Here is a 23,185-nt window from a genome sequence, read left to right as displayed (position 1 = left end):
GGCTTATGGGAGGAAAAGAGGGATTCCCGCTAGCTGTTAGGCAAAGCTTGCTGTCCCTTTGTTGTTGTTGTTTTTTCGTTGTGGTTTGGGTTTTTTTCTTTTTTTTTTTTTTTTCCTCTACAACACCCCTTTCTGCATATTCTTTACTAGCCATCTGTCAGGGTCTACTGTGCTGCCTCTGCTTGCACCCATGTCCACACACGATGAGGATATCGTAGTGCTCATCTGCCAAGATCTGTTGCATGTTTTTCTGCTCCCCTTCCATGTATTCGGGGTTATTTTCCTATATGCAAACATAAACATTGGCAGATGCTTTGGGGGGTATAGTCTGCTGCTTGCTTGCCAAGAGCCTATTGCCTCCTTTCATACACAGCGGGTAAGGGTACCACTGCCTTCCAAAATCTGCTGTACTTCTTTCCGCACACAGGTGTGTTGGGGAATACCTCCATGCTTGACCGCCACAGCTTGTTAAATACATATACCCCGGGAGGCTTCTTCCTGTGTGCAAAAAGCTGCAAAGTTGGGGGTTTTTTCCACCCAAATAGACATGCAGATATCTTCCACCAAAGCCTAAGGGACAACTGCTCCAGCCCATCTCCTGTTTATGCTGCGGAGCTTGTTCTGCCCACTGATGAGGGAGGGTCTGTCTCCTCCTACATTATATATATATACACGCACACACACCCCCATACACACACCAGGGTGATCCCACTGACTGCCTACCAAAAGCCGGTGTATCCCACGTTGTGCGTGTTTGCACACACCAGGAAAGGCGCAGGCAGCATTTTGCTGGTAGCCTTTGGGAGGCAGGCATTTCTCCTACACGCTTCCAGGGAGGTTTCCCCTGTTTGTCCTTTCATGTCTTGCTTGTTCCCACAGACGCCCAGCGGCAGCTGTTTCGGTGCCTGCCCCTAGACCATAGTACATCCTTGCTACACGTGCCAGAGAAGTCACCCGTTCTTACCCATTTCTTATCTCTTCTTGGCTGCGCTTCATGGCTGCCTGTTACATCTTTCATGACTGAGACTTTCGACCCTTTTTCTTCAAATGCCCTGCTGATACTGCAGTGCGATACACTCAGGTTAAGCCTACCTTGTTTTTTGCTTTGACTTCTGGGTTTGCTGAGCAGTCCGCCAGAGTAAAAAGAAGCAGTCTGCATACTTCCTAGGTGTCTGCAGATCCCAAGTTGGAAACCACGGGTCTAAAATACATTCTGTTTCTCTTTTCTGGTCATATACCTAATGTATCCAGCCCAGGATTTATTCTGATGTTTCTAGAAGTCTCCTGCTTTCATTCTTTTCCTCATGTGAGGTCCTCGGTTTGCCCTACCCACATGGGGAATTTCTTGGGTTTCCCAGTTACATGTTTTCCCCCTGCTTTCTCTCTAGGCTTCTACCTGACACAAGGCTTTTCCTTTTCTCTTTTCTTAATTTTAATTTTATTTATCCTTGGGGTGTCTAGCACACTTAGCTTTTACTTAGGTGGAGGTCACCCAGTTCACCTCCTGAGCTGATCCCTGGCTTCCAGCTGCATGTTTTTGTAGACTAGGTAGGTGACGTGTTGTTTATCGTGTGCGGGGCATGCCTGTGGCACCGCTCTGCGGACCCTGCAAGGTGACACTGAGTAGGAATGGCTTTCGTGCAGGCGGGTCACAGACGAGCGTCCAGGAGTCCTTTAGGGTATTTTGGGTGCGATGTGCTTTTCTCCTGCCTTTGAGGTCTCTTGCTGCAGCTCAGCATCTATGTGTAATGCAGATCCAAGGTGTGATGCACCTGGAGACCTTGCCTGGGTTTAAGTGCATCTATTTAAAGGAGATGGAGCTGAACAAGTGTTAACCTGCTAGCTTAGACACAGCTCTACCAGTACAAATGCCTCCATTGATGTAAAACTGTTTATACCAGAAACCAGTTACAATGCCGTAAGTGTCTCTCCCTAGGGACTACTTCTATTTAAACAGCTGTTTTTAATCCGAAACTTTAATTGGTGCGAACACTCCAAGCAGTCCCTTTCCAGGGGAAGGGAATTTCCAGCCCTACTTTTTAGTCTCCCCAGGTGGATGTTGTGCGGATGCTGGCTCATCAGGAGGGAGGATCGTGCCCGCTTTCCCACACAGAAGGTGTCACGCTGGTTTTGTTGACAGGGTGAGAGGAGAATTCTTTTTGTGACTGTGAGGTTTGGAGGTGGCGGGGAGAGGGAGGCGGGGGTGTCCTTACGTATTTCGTCTGCAATACCTAAGAGAAGTATTCAGCAAGTGAAACTGAATCCTTGCCATGTTTGTTGCAACAGGAGGTTAATCATAAACTCTGGCAACTTTTAAAAGGGGTGGTTTTGTTCTGTGGTGTCTGTAGCAAATATGTGCTGTTAGGAGGGTCTGGTCAGCTGTTGCAGAAGAGGATCAAAAGCAAATACAGCTTCCCGCCTGTGTGAACAAGTGTCCGAACGTTATTTTTGGTTGTATCCCGTGACTTGCTTGAAGGAGGCCTTTTATTTTTATGCCCTTCTTGTTAGTGGATGTGTGATGCCCGTGTTGTGAGGTGAATGGTGTTTGTGTGACTTGTCACTGATAAGGAGAAGGTCTTGGGTACTTTGTGCTTGTATTGGTTGCTTCGCATCTAGCGTTTCGCTGGTAAACTTCTTTTTCAACGGGCTTTGAGAACGTTTGAGTATATTCGTATGAGAAGATCTGGTGATACCTGTAACTTTTTAGGCATTGTAATCCGCTAGCTTAAATGAGAAGAAAGTCAAACTGTGACAAAGCAGTGATGCTTTTGCTGGCACGTGACGAGGAAGGAGTAGTCCCTTGACGTAGAAGGGATTGTCTGTTGACATTCTTCTATCTCGCCCGATTATAAGTAGGGTATCCCTGCTCAAATTATGCAACTGTGCAGACAGCCAGACTTCAGGAATTCCAAGTACTTCAACGTGTCAAGTGCTGACTTCTAAATTAAATGCCACGGTTGCCGAGCGCGTTCGCAGTCTGTCGCTTGAAATACGACATCAGTCTTGGAATCATGCGTGGCTGAAAAGGGACAGCAACTTAATTGCTTGTTTCTTTGCAAAAGCGTTGTGTAAGATTGCAGGAACAAAACTGGATGGGAGGGTGGGAGATGTGCCTCTACCTGTAATAGTGTTTCGGTTTGGAAGTAGGTGGCTAGTATTTCAGCAGTTACCAGCAGGAAAAAAAATGCTGAAAACATTGATTTACCTAAGAAGTTGAAACACTTCACACTCTTTGTAGCTGCTGCTGTTGCCTCGAAAGATGCAGTTTCTAGCGTATAGATCTAATTAAATAGTTGTGTACTTATTGCTAAGTAAACACAGGAGTCCATTACTCTTAACTTGCCTTGGAGATCAAATTGATTCTTCTAATGGTTTCGCTGGATGAAAACAAATGTCTAGTACTGCTTTGTATAAGGTGCCTAAATGAAGCGGTGGTGGTAGGAAACGAACTGCAAACCTGATGAAATGGCATTTGTGCGTACAGCTGGCAAGAGAGGAATTGTAAACCCTTGGCATTTCATCTAATTCTTATGTTCCATTTAATCAAGTTAAGGAAGTGACTTAAACTATGCATTATTTGTAGATAGCGTGTTTTTAATATATTCCAATTTAGAGCTGGGGAAATAATTATTTCACATGAACAGATTTATCAGAGTATGTGAATGATGGGATAATAAGGACTGCAAAATGTCCGTTGGGCTCAGCATGTGGTCTGTGTCAGTGGCCAGAAATAAATAATTAGGGGGAAAGTGGAAGAGCATACAGAGTGCAGTAATCATTCCTCCGCGCATCTACCAGTGGTGAAGGGTTTGGAGGTGGCCCGAGCTAGAGGGTGTGTGCTGACAGTCATGTTTAATACTGCCTGTTGGACCTGTCGTCGATGGATGTGCCTAGGCCTTTAGAACAGTTTATACCTGTAGCTTCTACAGTATACCATGCGATGAATTCCACAATTTGTGCAAAAAGAATCCCTGGGTTTTGGTGTGGGGGTTTTTTTTGTTGTTTTTTTTCTGTTTTAAACCTGATGAATGGTAATCTCATTGAGTGCCTCCTGGTTTTTGTAGTATGAGAAAGAATATTCTTTTTTTTTCCAGTCACCACTTCATTTGCAGTTTTACAGAGCTCTGTGTTCTCAGTTTTTTCTCTTTGAGGTTTGGTTTTTGTTTTTTTTTTATTTTCCAAGCTGTATTGTCCCAGTCTACTTAGTACATCTGTCTGTGGAGGCTGTTCTGCATCCTTTTATTTTATTTATTTTTCTTTGAGCTCTGCTATATTGTTTTGAGGTGATTTGACCACAACATTTATTTGCTTGCTTTACCCAAGAAGACCAAATAAAGGCAGTTTTTTCAGAGCATTAAGAGGTGCTTTCTAATAAAGGGACAGACACTTACTGTGTGTCATGTTTTATATTCAAAAGTACAAATGAACATAGTAATTGTAGTGAGAGCTATTTTAGTAGAAACACAGTTACAGATACTGAAAAAGATCTTGGTTTATAAATTAGCTACAGATGGTAGTTGATATGGCATTTTGTATTTGGCTGTTACCGAGAGTGCTTTATGGAAAAACTGCAATTATGGCAGGTACTTGCCAGACTTAAGTGTTTTGGAAACATGAAGATGCCATGTCCTGTGGAGACCCAAGAGCCTTAGAAATCACCAGTGGGTTTGGAAAGAACTAGTGGGTTAGGGGACAAGTTGGTCCCATGTTAGGGGCAGATATTTACACAGCATTGGAGCTCTGCAGGCCTGACAGTTTCTGCAGTTTTCTTTCAGTGTCTTGGGCTTTTTTAAGTGGGTAAATAGCCCTGTTAAGAAAGACCTACCCTGAGACATTTCTGTGAAATGTTAGTAAAGATGCTAAAGACTTAAAAAACCCCCACAAAACTCTCCTTCTCCTGAGCCTGAACCATGGATATGGTTCTGCCAGTCCAGGTTTGGCCATACAAGGGAAGAAAGTTAGAAAGCCTATACAGTTGCTGCTCACCTGATAATGTTATTTGTGGATAAATACAAGGGTTTTTACTTTTCAGGGCCAAGAAGAACTCCTTTTAGGCATTTAAGTTTATCTGCATAAATGAGTCATTAGGAAAATAAAGGGTACACATACTGCTAAAAGGGCGATGACACAACCACATTCCTGCCTTGCTTAAACTTGTTCAGGATTCTTTGTAGCTGCTTCCTGTTTGAAAGGTGGCTGCTTGTTTATGTGTCTGTGACACCTTGACTAGCTGGCCGCAGTCCATGCTGTCTGGATTAGCGATGCCTTTTTGCCTCCTCAGATTGTGCACAATGTGTGACTTTGCCTTGATCTCTCCCCTTTGCTCTTTACGCAGGTTTTTCCGTGGCGTTGCTTGTCAGCGCAGGCTTCCAGTACTTAGGGCGTTGATGGGGCTAGTGTGCTTCGGGGAGATTTAAGATTTGCACTGGACTTAAGAAAAATTCGTTTATTGTAGTTAACATGGATTTCATTAAGGTGTAACACTTCCTTGCTAATCAAATAAAAGTGAGAGAAGGAAAGCTGTCATTTTTTGTAATAAACCTGAATACTTCAAACAACAAATCGGTTGGCAGGTAAGCTTTGTGGTGAACTAGTAAAAACTAGCAGTTAGCCAAATTTGGCTGTCACAAACCTAATGATTGTGAAATGCAGTTACAGTCATTTGTTTCTATAAAATGAGGAGACAGGTTTGTCATTTCAAAGCGACAAAAATTAAAGCCTCGTGCACAATAAGGTAGGAGGCACAGCTTGGGGTTGATAGCAGAGAGGAGGGATTCTTCAGCTGCTGAAGTTTGGTTGCTGTTGGCAGCTCTTGGGGCGTAACGTGCCCGGTTAGGCCCTGGTTTTGTCTTGGAGGAAATGAAGAAATAATTTCTTTTCCAAGTGTGGTTTTCACTATGCCATCGTTAAAATTATCTCTGAAACTGACCCTTTTCTGTCCTAAAATGTGTCATGTGCCCTTTTCTCTCTTCAAAGACATGTAGTAGGACTTGGCATTATTCTGTAAATAGGCGTACACGTGTGTGAGGAAGCACAGATAGTTTTTTGGGGTTTGTTTTGGGGGTTTTTTTGTTTGTTTGTTTGTTTTTCCTTTTGACTCCTTCATGGATCTAATGCAGTAGTGCTACCATGAAAATCTTGAACTGTACTAGAATATTTTGGTATGTAGATACAAAAAAGCTTGCCATTTTTTCTTGATATTTCTTTCACATGGTATCACCAAAAAGGGCTTGGAGATTTTTTCTTTTGTTAGTAATTTGGGAAGATGGATTGAGTAGTCTTTTTGATGTATATTTTTCATAAGTTTATGCTGATGTGCTTGCAGAGCTTCTGAAAGTGAAGACTGAAATGCTATGGGTAGCCATGGTAAAACAAGAAAAAATAGCTCTCTGGAATTAGTTTAAACTAGAAGGTTGCTGCCATGTGAGAAATAAGAGTACTTTATGGATATTTTTTGGCAGTTTGCAGTACTTAGAAGAATTGATAGTTCAACTTGTGGTTTTTTTTCTTTTGTGTTGTTCATTTGTAAAGACCAAAGACTATAAAAACAAAGCTTTGCTTTTTATTACACAGAGTGGGAAACGGTCATGTAATGGCTTTTCTACACTGAGAAATTTGGGCAAAACTTAACCAGAACTTGCACGGAGCAAAAGTGTAAAGAAGGTATTAAGATCACATAAAAATTATGCATGAGCACTGTCGTGGAAAGAGTGGTTAAATTTGAATGTGTGCCTCAGGGACGTAATGCATCGGTCCGTTCGGTATAATCTGCGTGTGGGGCTTACCTACCTGAGGATATGAAGAGGACTATGAATTCACTTGTTGCTTTTATTCTAGTAAAAAAAAAAAACCAAAACAAAGAGAGATTTGCTCACATGTTGATGGCATAAGCATCTCTAGGATGCACTTTCAGGGCAAACCACTGTTAAACTAGTGATCTCATAGTTTGGTCGTGATTTTTCAGAGAACTGGTGAAAAACAGAAATTGCAGGGCAGTGAATCTGTTGTGAAATATCTTAATACATTCTATCTAGTGAGGGTCGCACATTAATTTTTATTATGAAAATAAACATAATTGAGTATGTAACGAGCTTTTAGCAGTTACTGCTCGTATTGTTAAATGAGCCTCAGTTTTAAGTACTACCAGAAAATTTGCTTTTATGTGTTATATGGAACACTAATGTGAGATTCCTACAATGAAAAGTTCAAAGTGCTGGAGGCTGGGGAAAGTGGCATTTATCTAGTTTGCTTATTCAACCATGTGAAAGCTATATTAGGCACATCAAGTTTATACTTTGCACTGCAGCTTCAAAAAGGCAACAAGTTAAATTTGAGTCCTTTGAAGTAGTGAATGGCAACATTCTGTTCTCTGAAAGAGCTGACTTCAAATGATCACACCAAAACTTGAAAAACTCTGTCATGGCGACGGAAAACAAGACTTGGGGGTGGCGGGGGGAGGCTATGAAAATGTGTGGAGTTTCTTGCATGTCATTAGGAATAAAATGTAGCCAGGCTATTGTACCTGATTGCATTCCTGAAGCTCTTTGCACGTTCTGCACCAGAATGGTGCAAAGTTGCTGTTTTAATAACTTTAATAATCTTAATTTTTACTTAAAGATTTATTTGAGTTCAGCTGTTGTGTGAAACGTGGAATTTGTTGGAGCCAGTGAAACTCAGTTACATAGAAAGGTACAGGGTCTTTTAAGAAAATGACCTCTATCGTCTTTATGTATCTGTAAATGGTTTCAAGAAACATCTTCTAGCTCTTGCGTAAAAACCATCAGTCGCGTCAGATCAACAATTTACGTACAGCACACACTACCGTACTGCCCTGATTATTGTAATCTCTTCTTTTAATTAGATCCTGGGATTAAGAGCTGTCTTGCTGATCAGTGCACTTAATGTATGCCCTATCAGTTCTAGCTAGTATGTGTTTCTAGCTGAAACATTGTCTGGTTAAGTCGGATGCTCTGAAAAGATCTAAGCATAGTTTATTTTACAGACATGTTAAGGGGGAGCTGCACAGAGAAGAAAAACACACCAAAAAACCCTCCTGAGTACCTTTCCAGAGGTTAAAATAGATATTGACAAATACCTGACAAAAAATGAGAGATTAAAATAGTCTGGTTGTTCTGTGGGCCTTTCAGTTAGCTGTTCAATTTAGTTTAGTAGTGTGGAGATCTTACTCCAAAGTCACTTTAAACTAATTAGCTTCCAGATTATAGGTCAAGTCCATTACTAGCTCCCTAATATATAATGTCGAGGTTTTGATTTCATACTGTTGGGTTTCCCATGAATTTTGTCCTATTCCTAAGACTCCAGTTCTCAATCATTTGTTTTTATACGTTGTGCTGATGATACATCTTAACCTTTTCATCAGCATTTTTTGAGCCAGTGTCTCTACCTACGGAAACACTCAGAGATCATTGCTAAAACAGGTCCTTATGGCACTTCACAGGTAAATTCTTTAACCTGTTATTTCAAGTACATTAATTACTTCTTTTCAGCCAGCCCCTTAGCTTAGTTTGTCTATTAATCTCCTTGCTTTCACTAACAACTTTGTATGTCATGTTATTCAAACATTTTAATGAAGTTCTCATCATATGTGGCATTTCCTTTTTACTGAAAAATACATTATCAAGTCTGTTTCACATACTTTAGCTTCAGTAAACACAGGTGGTGTCCCATTTTCTGTTTGTTTTTGTATTCTTCATTCTTTTCTTCAGATTGTTTTCATTTAGCCAGATTTCTGCAGTTGTATACAAACACCTATAATCATGTATCTTTGAGAGATGAAAACATCTCTATATTTTTAAATAATCGGAGCTTCTGCACTAAATATTTGAGATGAAATTAAGACAGTGTTAATGTTGCCAGGCTTTCTGGCAGGTGTGTACCAGAAAATGAGACAATCTTTGAACAGTCCTGCCTCTCCTCCCAATATACTAGCACCTTTTCCTTGAGAATTAAAACATCGGTTTGCATGTTTGTTATCACAGCAGTGTCTAATGGAAACATTTCTAGATTAACTTCTAATGAAAGGAGTGGTAACATGTTTTACACACCTACAACGTGATCTTTAATCTTCAAGTTTTATCTAGACTAGGAGTTGTAGCTATGCTTTAATCTTCTTGCTGGATTAATCTGGCACACTCAGTGCCTACATACAGATCTCCCGATTGTCTGTCAGTGGTTCCCAAGCTTTTTTGGTTACAAGCTCTTGTCAGCTCTCAGCTTCTCCCATCAGTCAGAAGGGTCTGCTGTTGGCCATGGCCATTTACAGTGCTGCGCAGACTAGGTCTCGTTGCCCAGAAGCCAACGGGACCATTTAGCAGGTTAAATTTCACTATGTATGACTTGAATTCCAGCTCTGTGACACTTCCGCAGTTAATAATTTCTCAATTTATCTGTGAATTGGTTATCTGCTGTAGAACTGCCTCATGACAGCTGTGAGTTTGTCAGCTGCAGAGACCAAAACTCTCATTTGTCTCTCATTTGGCCGAGACTTAAGCGCAGTTCCTGCCATAGAAATGAAAAAGAAAGGTTTACAGTGTCACTTTCCATGAGGAAATGACAAGCCAGAGCTGCCTGAGAGTCTGCTGCAAGTATGTGGCTGCTAGTGAAGTTAACGAATGTGGCCTTGGCATCTGTAATCTATTACAGTCAGGCAGATGACTTCTTAATTCTGCCAGATGCAGGGGTTGGAAGACCTCCTTTCTGAGTTCCAGGACATGCTTGGGGGTTTCAAACAGATACAGTCTGCAAAGGACATGCTGGAGGATGTGTCAGCCCAAATAGGTAAGTTCCATGTCTTATTCTGTTCCATCACTGGGAAGTTTTTGAAGGTTTGTGGAGGCACTGGTATCGATGGATCCAGCTTGGTTTGGGGTGCACGCGTTTCATCCTCTCTGCTGTGTGCTGGGCTCTAATGTAGGCTTCTCTTTAGGCTGTAATACTTCTTCCTATCAGCCTGCACCCAGGCTCTCTTTAGTATCTCCTGCCATGCTGTCAGAACATGACTGCTGAATTTTTACATCCAACTTCTTCATTTCCATACAAATGACTAATCAGGAAAACAAAACAAAAATCCCTGAGACACGTTGCGCTTTACATTATATGTAGAAACAGCAACTCCTGAAAAATAGTCATAGTTTAACTAATGGTTTACATCTTTTTCTGTTTTATGACTTCATGGTACAAGAACAACAGCTCTGTGATATGTTTTATGTTGGTTTTTATATTCTAAAATAAAAGTAGTAGACATGTTCCTCTCTTTTTCATTACAGTAGATGTTGCTCTTTTCATGTATCCAGCAAACATCCCGCTTTTATGTGCGGCAGCAGTCTTGTAGCATGAGGAAGACTTTGGTCTTCTCACTCTGAAAATCTGCACACTTTTTACTTGAAGCTTTATAGTTTAGAACCAGTACAACCGAGATGTTTGGAACTAAGCAAATATTTCTGATTTATTCTTGGTCTGTCTTGCTTTAACAGCAGGTATTGTGTTGTTTGTGTGTTTACTATCCATGGTGTAAAAAAAAAAAAAATAAAATTCTGCAAAACCAAGGACGAAATAGAAGAGCATGCTAAGGTATTGTCTGTCTTTTGGCAAGCAAAATTGCAATCAGGTAACAGGAATGTGCAGAAGTGCAAGAACAGTGCCTTTCCCCATCCCGCCTCGCAGCAGAGATTTGGTAATACGTTGTTACCAGGGTGTCTAACAAGATGCTTTGGCTTCTCTCACAGGCCCCTTCACTTCTGTTCAGATCAGCTCTGAGTCAAGACAGCCGCGCTAAGTGGATGCGTTTCTTGCCCTGCGTGCCAGGAGGGCAGTAGCAGTTGAGGGACGGGCTACTGGAGTTTTGAAAGGGTGCTGGCCAGGAATATGCTCTGTTCAGTCAAAACTTTGGAACCCAATTCAAGGTGGTGAATGAGGATGACAAAACGATTTTGCTGAGCAGGCCCTGGGCTCATCATGACAGAAGCTGAGGAGAGAGATGAGAATTTTTGTAACTGTTTTTAGGAATTTGCACAGAAATGGGAGCACTCTCGTTAGCCTTGTACCTGGTGCATATCAGTTTCCTCTCCACTGAGTAAACCACATGTTCCAAAATGCGGAGAGCTTGAGTTCAGTGCATTCAGCAGCAGCATTGGTTTCTGACCAAAGCTTACACCTTGATGCTAATAACAGTTAAAACTGAAAGCCAGAACAGGTAAATCTTGCTATGTCTTGTATGGGAATACACTTCAAGAAGTTAATTAGATTAACTTTTAAAAAAAAAAAAAGGCAGCAATTAAGGCACAGTTGCCAAAAACAGTACCTGGGTTTTGAATGACAAATTGCAGGGGAGATAAGTGGCTGGGAGCCATGGTATGTTGAAGAGGAGGGGTACCAGCTCCTTCTAAATTCAATACACAGCTGAAGCTCCAGTCATGCAAACCGGTTTAAGATAGCCTGTATTCTGCTGTGAGGGGAAAGAAGTCTGTTGTTACTGCAAAAATTGCACCCTGAACTTTCCCTTAAAATGTGTATGTAAATGTTTTCTAATTTTGTCCTTTCAGAACTATTCTGTTGCAGCTGACCTACCATCTCAATTTACAATAAAACCATTTTGTAGAATAAATTGCTGTTTTTGGCACTCCACTACTTGTCTCAATGCTTTCACCAGCTCTGAGAATTAAAATGCACCTACCAGATTTGCGTCATGCAAATCCACTTTTCCACCATCTGAGATATGAGTCGTTCTTTTCCTATCCACATTAAAGATTAATGTTTTCAATAGCAATGATAATATTAGTCAATGCTCTAACTGTGATCTAGGACTTTGCCATGCCCTCACACATCTTCTTTCTTCTCAGGGCATGTTAAAAAGTTAAAGCTTTTGTTTTCTGTTATTACAGGGTTTAATTTGGGGGAAACTCAAGAGATGTGTTAGGAATATGAAACAGGTATTTCATGGATACTCTGGGCCGCCTTTGTTTCTGAGTAATTATTTTGGAAGAGGAGCTGTTGGATGCTTTTTCTCCTTGTCCTTTACAGATAAATACTATTCCTGGTCTATTGGAGAACTTACAGTAAAGGAACAATGTGTGCTTTTACACTTGCCTCTGTTTGCTGTCCTACAGAGGTTTTACCTGGGTTGGTACCAAGCAAGTAAAATTACTATGGACCCTGGCACAGCTTTGGATTTTCAGTTGTGCAAATTTTTTCAACAATTTTTTTGTGAAGAGTTGTAGCTTTGGTGCTTTGACTTTGTAAACCGCTGGCAAGGAACTTAGCTAGATCCTTACGAATTCATTTAAGATTGGGGGGAGCTTCTTGCCACAATGCAGTTTCCGCAAGTGTTAAACAGAGGCCTGGGTGCATAGAGTTCATCTTTCATGTGAAAATTATGCAGGCTTTTTACACAGACCTGGATCAATCAGAATTATTTGTGTGCACTTACACATTTGAAACCATAGCTGCTTTCTGATAGTGTTTTAGTCTGCCTCTATGAAACTTAACTGTAATTCTGCCACCCTTCTGCAGTAGCTTCTGGTGGTCTGTACCTAAAATTTAGGAAGATCTTCTTTTGGAAAGTCTCTTTGCCAGGAATTTTTCAGAGGAAGTGGTGGCTGCTTGTGAAGCAATTTGCCACTGTAGCATCCTTGGTAAGTGCTCCTGCAAAAAAAAAAAAAAAAAAAAAAAAAAAAAAAAAAAAATGTGATGAACGCAGGTACAAGCTTGTCCATGAGTACGAAAAAGCTAACACGTGCTTTTTGCGAGCAACACTAATGGTAGCTGGAGTCAATGGCCTCAAAAGCTCTGGCACATGAACTTGTCAAAAGTGGTGTGCCAAAACCTCAATTTTAACAAAACAAATGGCCTTATGTCATCAAATGTAGTACTTCTGGAGTACGTAGGAAAAGCACAACATGCTTTTATATGCCTTCTCCTGTGAAAGGGAATATTACTACTAGCAATAAATAGGTGGATTGTAGTATTTCAAGTGTTCAGCTTGCTAGGTGAAATTGCTCTACCATTAAAGCTCCCAAGTGGAGTTCTCCAGAGTTACTTACCTTGCTGTCAGTGATTCTTTGCTGGGCAGACAGAGATCTTCCCAGAGGACTGTCCAACGTGCAGCTCAAGAGCCCTGTCCAAGAACAAAAACACCCAACAAACTCCTTAAAACAGAAAATGCCTGAAAATTGTCCTCTTCTGTGAAGCTGGGAGGAAAGGGACACAGGAGCAACTTCAGTGGGAGTGGTTTGGAGCATAGAAGTCTGGTTCCTGAACCGACAGGCCAGGGACCAGGTCAGCCCCAGTCCTGAATGGTCTCCTGTTTTTTGCAGGGTATAGTATCACCTCAGCCTCCGTTTATAGACTGCAGCTCGGCATCTATTTCAGGTTTTAACATAATGGTGTTTATGAAGTGGCTAACTTAACAGTAGCTCCTTTGTGCACTTACAGTTTGAAGTATGCTGTCCTAGAGGAAATTGAAGTTCTGAAACACTGCATACTTATCTGGATGGTTCATTTCCCTGGTCCAGTCACCCACTGCAGCTAAAGGTTACAGGTTTGCATTCCACAGATTCCAGTACACCAAAGTGGATACTGCACATTGACGTAATTTTGAGCAAAGAAACCTTGTATTTGCCTTCTCTTTTTCATAAATACCATCAGGCTTGGCAATGGTGGGCTGAGTTCAAACTAGGTTTACTGACCTGACTTAAAATACAGTTTTAAACAAAGTTTAGAAGGTGCTGTTGATTTGTTTGAAACGAGAACAGTTCAGCAGCTCCAGCCAGCAGTTTTGTCATATGAGCAAGGCAAGATTTGTAGTGGGAGATACTATCTTTTATTAGGCCAGCTGGTGTTGGGGGAAACAGATGCGTGTTTAGATACACAAGTGTTTAAAGTCTGAAACAGAAATAGCAAACTTGAAGTTAAGTACATGCTAAGAGCAGTTGTTCTAATTCAATTATAAACTTAATTATACTAACCAGTTAGACAATTTGAGGGACCAAGGGGTGCTGGTACCTATGTAGCACAGTGAGAAGTTGGCAGAGGTAGGGTGGTCCAGGTCACACATTTATCCCCACAGAATATTTGTCTGTGCCTGGGCTGCTGCTGCTGTTTATGGGATGGTGCTGTAACCAGTGCCTAAGGAGTGGTCTGGCTTAAAAATAAATTTCAGAAAAAAGGTAACTTGTGATCTGATTTCCACCGCAGCCTCACAGTTGAATGAGTGTATCTGAGGGATTGGTGAGCACAAGGGTGGGAATTTCCTAAGCTTTTTGGACACTAAAGCCAATGTGGCATTTGTGTATCTGAAGTCTGTTGGGATTAGTATTCAGAAAATTTAGTGTTTTCATGATATTTTGTAAGTTGCCATGGGTCAGGATACAGAGGTTAAAGGTGATATGGTAGTTTTGTGGTGCTAAAAAATTGCTCACTTGTGTTGTAAAATGATGTAGCTAAGTGAGAAACTGAAGGCAAACAGCTCTGAGTTTGATTCACTGACTCTCCAAAGAAAAAAACCCCAGGTTATTATAGGTACCATGTTTCAAAACCAGTGATGTGAGCCATAACATTAGGCAGCAGGTGAATAAGGAGCTAACTTTTGGGTAGGTGGAAGTAGGCAGGAACACAAAGGCAATATTTTTCAATTCTGCTACAGTTTCTTTTCCATTTATACAAGGTAGCCTATGCTTTCACCTTTACTGTTTCTAAACTCAGAAACTTGACATATGTTTAATCATTGTCCCAAAACAGTGTATGTGAATTGGTAACTGTTGCTAAAACTTGATTTAGAGTAGCCTTGAAACAGTAAGAATGAACTAAGTTATTTTGAACTACTTAAAGGTCAGGTCTACTTTAGTGCCCGAGGATTTAAAAAAAAAAACAAAAAAAACAACAAAAAAAACCCCCAAACCCCGTAATTTTCAAATGAATTGTACCAAGTTTTTGGTATGCTAGCACTTAGCTTCAGACTGCTTTCGGCTAATAGTGGAGAAAATTCTCCTTGCTCTGGAAGTCCTGAAGTGCTCGCATTTGAATTCTCACCTTCTCCAGGGATCCACGCTTTGGTGGTGAATCCCCACACATTTCCAGTGCAGGAATGCACACTGGAAAAACCATTCTCTCGAACCATAAGTGTCTGCGGCAAAGTTAAATACAGTGTCCCGCTAAGCATATTTTTTAAATTTTTGAAAGTGTCTTTAAATTTCACCGTGTTTCTCTTGAACTTTGAAATACTCAAATGTATTGTGGGACAGGGCATAAGTATGTGCGTGGGGATTGTGGGGAGGAGGAGCCGTGCTGCCAGCAGCTGGGAAGGAAAAGCAAGCCACCGTTTCTTTGATACCAACCCCAGTCACTGCTTCGGGAATTGCTCATGGTTTGTGGCTCAAAAGATGAACAACAACTTTTCCAGCTCCAGCCCACTTATCGTTTAGTTAATGTGTGCACCTTGATCTCCCCACCCCAAACACTCCCAAGGTACTGTGTATATTTAGTCCTAGTTTATGGTTCTTCAATCACTCCTGAATGTAGCACCTTATACCTTATGGTCTAACAACTGCTGTCGTGGACTATCTAATAATCAATCGGTAATAACACATGACAAAATGTCATCTCGAAATGGTGATGATCCAAAGATGTTAGACTTGAGGTGAAGTTGTAACATTGCAGCCCTTTACCCTCTTCTGTCACCATGACTTAGTGTGGCTATAAAAGTGCCCTATGCCACTGAAAGATTAACAAAGAGAATTGAACCATTTTATAACCTGGCTGAGCTTTAGCATGCTCATCTTTTCATGCGGAAAATATTTTCATATTGTTTAAATTACCTTGTAAAAATATTTGACGTTTTTACTACCTCATTAACTGTAAAGAACTGATATTGTTGCCCCTCCTCAGCCCACCCCTTATGATTTTTCTGAAAATAGCATGCATGTGCATACGTCCTTTGTCCACACTGAAGCCTGTGTAGGAGCCACTTGTTTGCATGGTGGTGTCAGTGCAATAAGGGGGAAGGTCATTTAACAGAAGTGACTTCACAGAGCAATATCCCACATTCATGGCAGGCACACTGCTCCTGTAATAAATTTAAATCCATTTATTGCACATCACTGACTTCCGCTTTTTTATTTTAAATTCTGTAACCAGATCAAGGTCAAGGAAGCAACAGATGAAAGGAGAAGCGGAAAGGAAGCCAGAAGAGGGGAGAGGCGGGCAGGAAGGGGGAAGCAGGGCAACAACGGTTCAGAGCAGGGTTTGAAGGAGGTGAGCAGAGTAGAACGCTCACACTTAGAGACTGGATATGAGCATTACGCATTCGGATGAACAGAGAAGGAAAATGGGCTAGTCTTCTGGGCGTATAATAGGGAGTATTGCTTGCCCAGATTTTTCTCCTTGTTTTATAATTATGTATTGGTACTATTTCCAAATACCAGATATACCGTTGATAGTGCTTGCGAATGTATTATTCTTTTTGTAGCCAGTTACTGAACAGAAGTACTTCTGGACTTCTGATATGCCAAGGAACTGCTGCAGTGACTGGGAATTCAGAAGGAAGGGTATCCCAAGGCCATTTTAGAATATGCTGTTACAAGATTTTACTGTAGTGTTTTGGTCTGAGATCAATTAAATATGCTTTTCATTTGATTCATGCTGGAGAACGAACAGTCTGGATCTTTAGATGCTTCTTGAGGTCGATATGTTTTCTTTCACTGAAGGGAGTGTTTTGCTTGTGCTTAACTTCTTCCTGTGCAGTAGTGTGAAATTGCATTTTAAATCCAAATGGCCCTTATAGTTTCACTCAGAGTTTATATATATTTTTAAGTGTTAGTTAATCTGTTCTCTCAGATAGGTATTTTTCCCCTGTCTGAAGGGGTTTGCAGTATCAGAAGTGAAATCATAGGAACAAGAAGCAGCCAAGGGTAAATGTCTGTAGACCAAGGTAGTAGGCTCTGACAGCTGCCATTTAAATAATGTGCTAAGACTTGTGAGATTTGTGGTAAGTTGTTCCAAACTTGCAGTGCTCTTTGTATCTGTGAAGGTCTACATGAGCAATTTGCAAGCGTGGTATGTTTTTGCATACGTGTAAAGGAAAGGAGAAGGATGATGTGAAGAAGCTGGCTGACTCCAGGAAATAATCAGATCCAATTATGTTGCTGATGTTTAACCACCAACTTTGCTGAGATGATATTTCTATATCATGTTAATTGTGTGAGTCACATGGAACACAGAAGACTTTTCATGGGAGCCTTAAGAAGGTGAAACATGGTGGCTTATATTTCCTTTACAGTGAAATAATTCAGAAATAATTGGAGAAAACCCAGGAACTGATTTTTCTTGTTCGGAGATGCTCCGCTCTCTGCAAGCAGAGACAGCCTTGGTGGTTACGGAAGTTCCACTGTGCGGGCAGAGGCTGTCTGGGCGTATTGCATCTGGCTTGGCACAGTGTCTTTCCCCTGCGTGTTGCAGAGGGAGTGAATCGTGTGGATCAGCTTCATCTTCCTCAGATCAGAGGCATTTAGCTTTCAGATACTGCTGGAGCCTTAAAACTTGCAGGCAGTGCAGAGCATACCATTCCTTCTACTCTTTTAGGGCCTTGCACAAAAACCATGCATTTGCTTCCACACGTAGAAAACTGGTCCCCAAGAAGGCAGTTTTGTATTTTTCAGAAGAAAGAAGTTGCCCGCCTTGTATTATTTATCACATATATAAAATCAATTTGTGTGTATTTGATGTAAATCTAAACTTTCCTTTGGGGTTTATAATCCATTGTGTTTTTGAAGGAATTTTCAATAACTTCTCATCCTAGTCCAAAACTATTTATTAAAAGCAGCTTTAGGCAATGAGTACCTGCACTACAGCAGGAAAGCAGAGCTATTGGCAACTGTTATTTTACGTTTACTAGCTTGAACTCTGTCCTCTGAAAATTCATGCTGTAGTTTCTCTAAAGCTTTTCTGGTATTAAATACCTTCTCTGGGAGATTTGCTTGCTCCTGCACACTTGTAAGTGGACCCAAGCTAATGTCTTCTCTACTTAAAAGAAACATTTGACAAAGTCTGTCAGGCTTAAGAACTGTAAGCAATAGTTTCCTGGGCCCAGAAAATAAAAATATGTTTCTTACACAGATGATTGTTTCAAAAATGCTTTCTTTTTAGTATTACAGGCATTTGTATTTCTCTAATCGGTGTTAGGAATTTGTTTTGAGTGGGCAGTAGCAGAAATGTGGAAGATTATATTAGTGACAGATTGCAAATAATTTTATCTGTGTTTTTGAGAATTACAAGTAGGTAATTGCATTTCTGTAGAGTTAGTCCATTGCACAGTCTGGATCCTAGAAAAACCTGACCCTAGAGAATTCAGCTGAATTATCTTCATACAGAGTCTTATAATCATGAAGCCACTTTGCTGTTGCTTTCAGAGATGAAAATGACAGTTTTCCTCTTTGTTTTAGGACACCTGTGATCTCTCGTATGTGGAAAGAACGCTAGCAGAAAGGTGAAAAAATGGGTGTTAAAACTTTCACTCATAATTCCCCTGCTCACAGTCAGGAGATGCTGGGAAAGCTGAACATGCTCCGCAACGATGGACATTTTTGTGATATCACCATCCGCGTCCAGGACAAAATCTTCAGGGCGCACAAGGTGGTTTTGGCAGCCTGTAGCGACTTCTTTCGTTCCAAACTTGTCGGCCAAGCAGAAGACGAGAGCAAGAGTGTGTTAGACCTGCACCATGTGACAGTGACTGGTTTTATACCTCTTCTGGAATATGCTTACACAGCAACACTATCTATTAATACTGAAAACATTATTGATGTGTTGGCTGCAGCCAGCTACATGCAGATGTTCAGCGTTGCTAGCACGTGCTCAGAATTCATGAAGTCCAGCATTTTATGGAATACGCCCAACAGCCAGCAAGAGAAGGTGCTGGATGCAGGACAGGAGAACAGTGCAAACTGCAATTTTACTTCTCGAGACGGCAGCCTTTCTCCAGTTTCTTCTGAGTGCAGCGTAGTGGAAAGAACCATTCCTGTTTGCCGAGAGTCGCGAAGAAAGCGCAAAAGCTACATAGTTATGTCTCCCGAGAGCCCCCTTAAGTGTAACACACAAACAAGTTCCCCCCAAGTGCTGAATCCTTCAACTTCTTACCCGGAGTCCAGAAATCAGCCCGTGGACTCGTCCTTAGCTTTTCCCTGGACTTTTCCTTTTGGAATTGATCGAAGACTTCAATCTGAGAAGGTGAAGCAGGCGGAGAACTCTAGGACTTTGGAAATGCCTGGGCCCTCCGAGTCCAACAGAAGAATTGCAGATTACGTGACTTGTGAGAGCACAAAAGCCAGTTCTCCCCTTGTGATTGAAGAAGACGTGCGTGTCAAAGTGGAAAGGTTAAGCGATGAGGAGGTTCACGAGGAAGTATCGCAGCCTGTTAGTGCATCCCAGAGCTCTCTGAGTGATCAACAGACAGTCCCAGGAAGCGAGCAAGTGCAGGAAGATCTCCTGATCAGCCCACAGTCTTCCTCTATAGGTATGAGCATTTCTGGGGTGAGATATACGTACAAATAGGCATGTGTGCACTTGTGATTTTATTGGAGGAAATCTGCTTCGTGTTTTTTCATGCTTTACTTTTGTGAAACTGCCTGGGTTTTCTCCTGTTTTATGAAATGTTACATATAAACCCAATGTGGGGACGGGACTTGGAGGTCTTTAAATAACTTTGCAGAAGGCAGCTAAGAAAGGTAAGCCTGTTGGTAGACCTTATTCAGAAGAGATTGATAACCCCTTTTTACCTCTGGCTGCTTGATTGGGGAAAGTAATTCTGTTTTCATTAGTGTCAAAAAGCATGATCTCAGCTGAGCTGTAACAGCAAATCTGAAAGGCTTGTGGCCATAGCCACAGAGGGATAGAATGGTACTTTGCATCAGACATAAAATCTTGTATTATCGTGACAGAGAGCCTTTGTAAGAAGATTTGCAAAATAAGTGGCGGAACACTGTCATCTTAATGCCCCAGACGAAAACAAAACCACACAGTCATAATATTGAGAATCTTTCCATTTCTGTGGGATTTGGTTCTCAAGTTGCTTCTTCAAATACTGCCAATTGCTGAGAGAAACCTTTTCCATGAAAGACAATTTGAAGCCAGTTTTGGGTTCTTCTAGCAGGCTGTTGTTTATTAATAGCTAATACTTAAAGGTTACTGTAACAATCCCTTTTTTCCTCTTTGCGCAGAATGTATTGAATGGCTTTTAGTAAGTCAGAAGATAGATTGCAATATTTCTAGTTTAATTACCAAAATTTTGCCTAAGTCAGCTACTTTGCTTTCAGTTAAGTGGCTTGACCTGTGCTCGGTAGAGTTTGTTTACTGAAAGATTTTTAATAAAGCCTGTTTTGTTTGAAGACCGTAAGAATGGCAAATGTACTGGTCTGCTTCATTCAAATAATGTATACATGAAAGGCTGCCTCAGTTAATTAAATAAATAAACTACAACAAAGTAAATAAATGTAGTCTAGTAGCCTGCATTATTTGTTTTGTTTGGTGTGTGTAACGCTGTGCCTTCTCTGAAGAAAGTGAGTGTTAGATCAGTCTGACCATTCCAGGATTGCAATATATAATCCGTGTTGTTAAACTACTCAGGTAGTACTCACTAAAAAGAAATGAATATATTTTCCATTTATCCCATCCTTCAAGACTTTATGTTGTTGGTTTTGTTTGCCAGTTTGTATAGCTCATGTGTTGATATTTTAGATCGGTAATGCTTTTTCCAAAAGAAAATGTTTTATTTACTGGAGACAAGGCTGTTTACTTTTTCTGAGAAGCAGACTTAATATCAGTTTAAATATAAATCTTTAAATGTAGCTTGCCAAAATAGTGCATAAACTAAAAGAAACAATTTGTTTGCTGGGTAGTCTCCAGGAAAAGTGGTCCTTGTTCAAGAACAGGTTTAGTTTGACTCAGTTTTTAACTCATCATAGTAGGAACTTCAGAAAGGCCTCGCCAGGACCATGTGGTAAGAGATGCAAATTATTTCATCAACATAATTGTACCATCACAGACAAAATAGAACAAGTAGAAATAGTGATTAGGGAAAGTTAAAAATAGCATATAAAGTGAAAGGAGGGAGTTTTACCAACTATAAATATCATAACCAAGCAGCTTAAAAGAACAAACTGGGTGTAAACTCTAGATTACAGATGGGTAGCATACGATTGACAGAAGTTTCTGGAGGATATCCCTTGGAGTTAGAAATATCAGAAAAATTGCATACTCAAAAGTGGCTTCAGTGAATTGGGACATGAGAATGTGAGACTAGGACTAAATTGTAGAGTGAGAGGTGCCGCTGAATGCTATAAAACCTCCTTTTCTAAGAGAGTCTTAGTGTTAAACAAAAAATACTTTGAAACATACTTCAATAGCCGGGCACCTTACTGAATTCTGTTCTTGCTTTTGCCAGTTTCCTGAAATGATTTCTGTTGACAAGCAACTTTGCACCTCTGTCTTCAAAAGGTATCTGTTTTGAAGGCACATGACGTTTGGGGAACATTTTCCATTTTCTATTTCCTATTCTAGGTTTTGTACCACTGAGGTCATGTACCTCACCATTTGTACAGCATGGGGCAGAGGATCTTAGGCTTTAGTGATTATAATATTTAAACTTAAATGTCTGTTACTGAGGATGTTAGTACAGCATGTTCTTCCTTAGAACAGCTACAGAGAGAAGAAAAATGTGCTAGGCCAAAGTCTTCAAAGTACAAATCTGTTCTTTGTCTTTGAATATGTTTGAATTAATATTTAGTGGTCTTGGCATAACATTGTTAACTATCCTCAGAAGAGTTTTTATTCACATTTTGCTATAAAGAGAAACAGTGCTCTTGCTTTTTAGCACAGTTCACATGTACCTAATATAAGGCACGCCTTGTAGCTAGAAAGCACTTTTTACCTCCCAAAGATGTATTTCCTTATGCAGTAATATAAGAACAGTAAATGGAGGCAGCAAGAAAAGTTAAAGTACAGCTTTCTCTTCCCTGAACATATTTTCTTCGTATAATGGCATATATTTATCTCAGTGTTTTATAGCACATTTATAAAAGCATTCCTGCCTCCTTTCTGATATTGCAAAAAGCTCTTACTCTTTGGGCAATTTCAAGAATTGTTCATTTGCAATTTATTATATTTGGAAGCACTTTATAATACGGAGGGAGACGTGAAGCGGGGCCTTGATAAATAAGTCATTATGGTTACAACAATAGCTATGTCTGAGAAGATATGTTCATAACTCATTAACACTGTTTCCATTTGAGAGGTGAAGGCATAAAATTAAACCTATGAGCAATTGGGCTTATTTTTCAGTAGGCTTTCAGTTAAGTATTTCATGAGAAAGAAGGATAAATCAAAGCGAGATTAACTTTTGTACCTTTATAGATTGCATAGTTGCTGAATTGCCCAAACACAGTTTGTCAGCTCGTAACAAAATTAAAAATTTTGATTCTGCTAGTGTTATTTTGAAACTGCTAGAGATGCAAGTTTTCTCCTATCACTGACCCTGTAACATGAGGTCACGTTAAGGCAATAATCTTTCACTTCAGCAAGGTTTTGTAGAACACACTGTCCTTTATAGGGAGAGCCTTTTTTGGAGACAGTACCCTCATTGTTTTGCCAAAATATGCATGTTTTCTGTTTTACTTTCCATGTCTTTGTTCCCTCTCTTTGGTTTTCCATTTTGTCTGACACTTGTCATTGTAGACCTAATGATACTTGATTTTCCTAGTGAGCTTTAGAGAAGGGTTCCCAGATTCAGATTGCTCATGTACCACTCTCTTAGAAAGCAGAATTATTTTTACTATAGCAGCAAGAGCAGATCCTAGCACTGTCCTAAGCTTCGCTCGTTCTCAAGATGTAGGTGTAGAGAGAGAAATCTCCTTTGCCCATCTGTTCTCATCTTACATGGATTCAGTGGTAGAGACCCAAAGGCTGTTCAGAAAAGTTCAAGCAGTGCTTAGTATTCAGTCTCAACAGAGGGAAAAGGAAGCAAGACGGAATTACCACTTACAGGTGACTTTCGTGCTACTAATCATACATACGTCATGATTTGGGAGCCCCTGTTTTGGAGAGGAATGACAGCAATTCTGATCCTTTGGAAATTTGGCTGAGTTCAGTCATTCATTTTTATCATCTTGCATTGCACCCATAG

General features: G+C 40.6%; 1 protein-coding gene across 4 annotated transcripts in view; it reads left to right on the top strand.

The window, feature by feature from the left end:
- ZBTB44 (zinc finger and BTB domain containing 44) overlaps positions 1-23,185 on the top strand; it is a 39,791-nt gene that overhangs the window by 1,467 nt on the left and 15,139 nt on the right. For 3 of the 4 annotated variants that reach the window (XM_010581406.1, XM_010581404.1, XM_010581407.1), the window contains exon 2: positions 18,453-19,522. In XM_010581406.1, coding sequence (XP_010579708.1) covers positions 18,505-19,522 — 1,018 coding nt within the window. In that variant the 5' untranslated portion in view covers positions 18,453-18,504. Of the gene's footprint in view, positions 1-9,692; positions 9,799-18,452; positions 19,523-23,185 lie in introns of all 4 variants that reach the window. The other variant, XM_010581405.1, reaches the window with a different exon arrangement.

Source organism: Haliaeetus leucocephalus, unplaced genomic scaffold (assembly GCF_000737465.1).
Source record: "Haliaeetus leucocephalus isolate CR32 unplaced genomic scaffold, Haliaeetus_leucocephalus-4.0 Scaffold773, whole genome shotgun sequence".
Taxonomy (NCBI): Eukaryota; Metazoa; Chordata; class Aves; order Accipitriformes; family Accipitridae; genus Haliaeetus; species Haliaeetus leucocephalus.
Note: the sequence above shows the minus strand (reverse complement) of the source record. Positions and strands in the feature narration are given on the sequence as shown.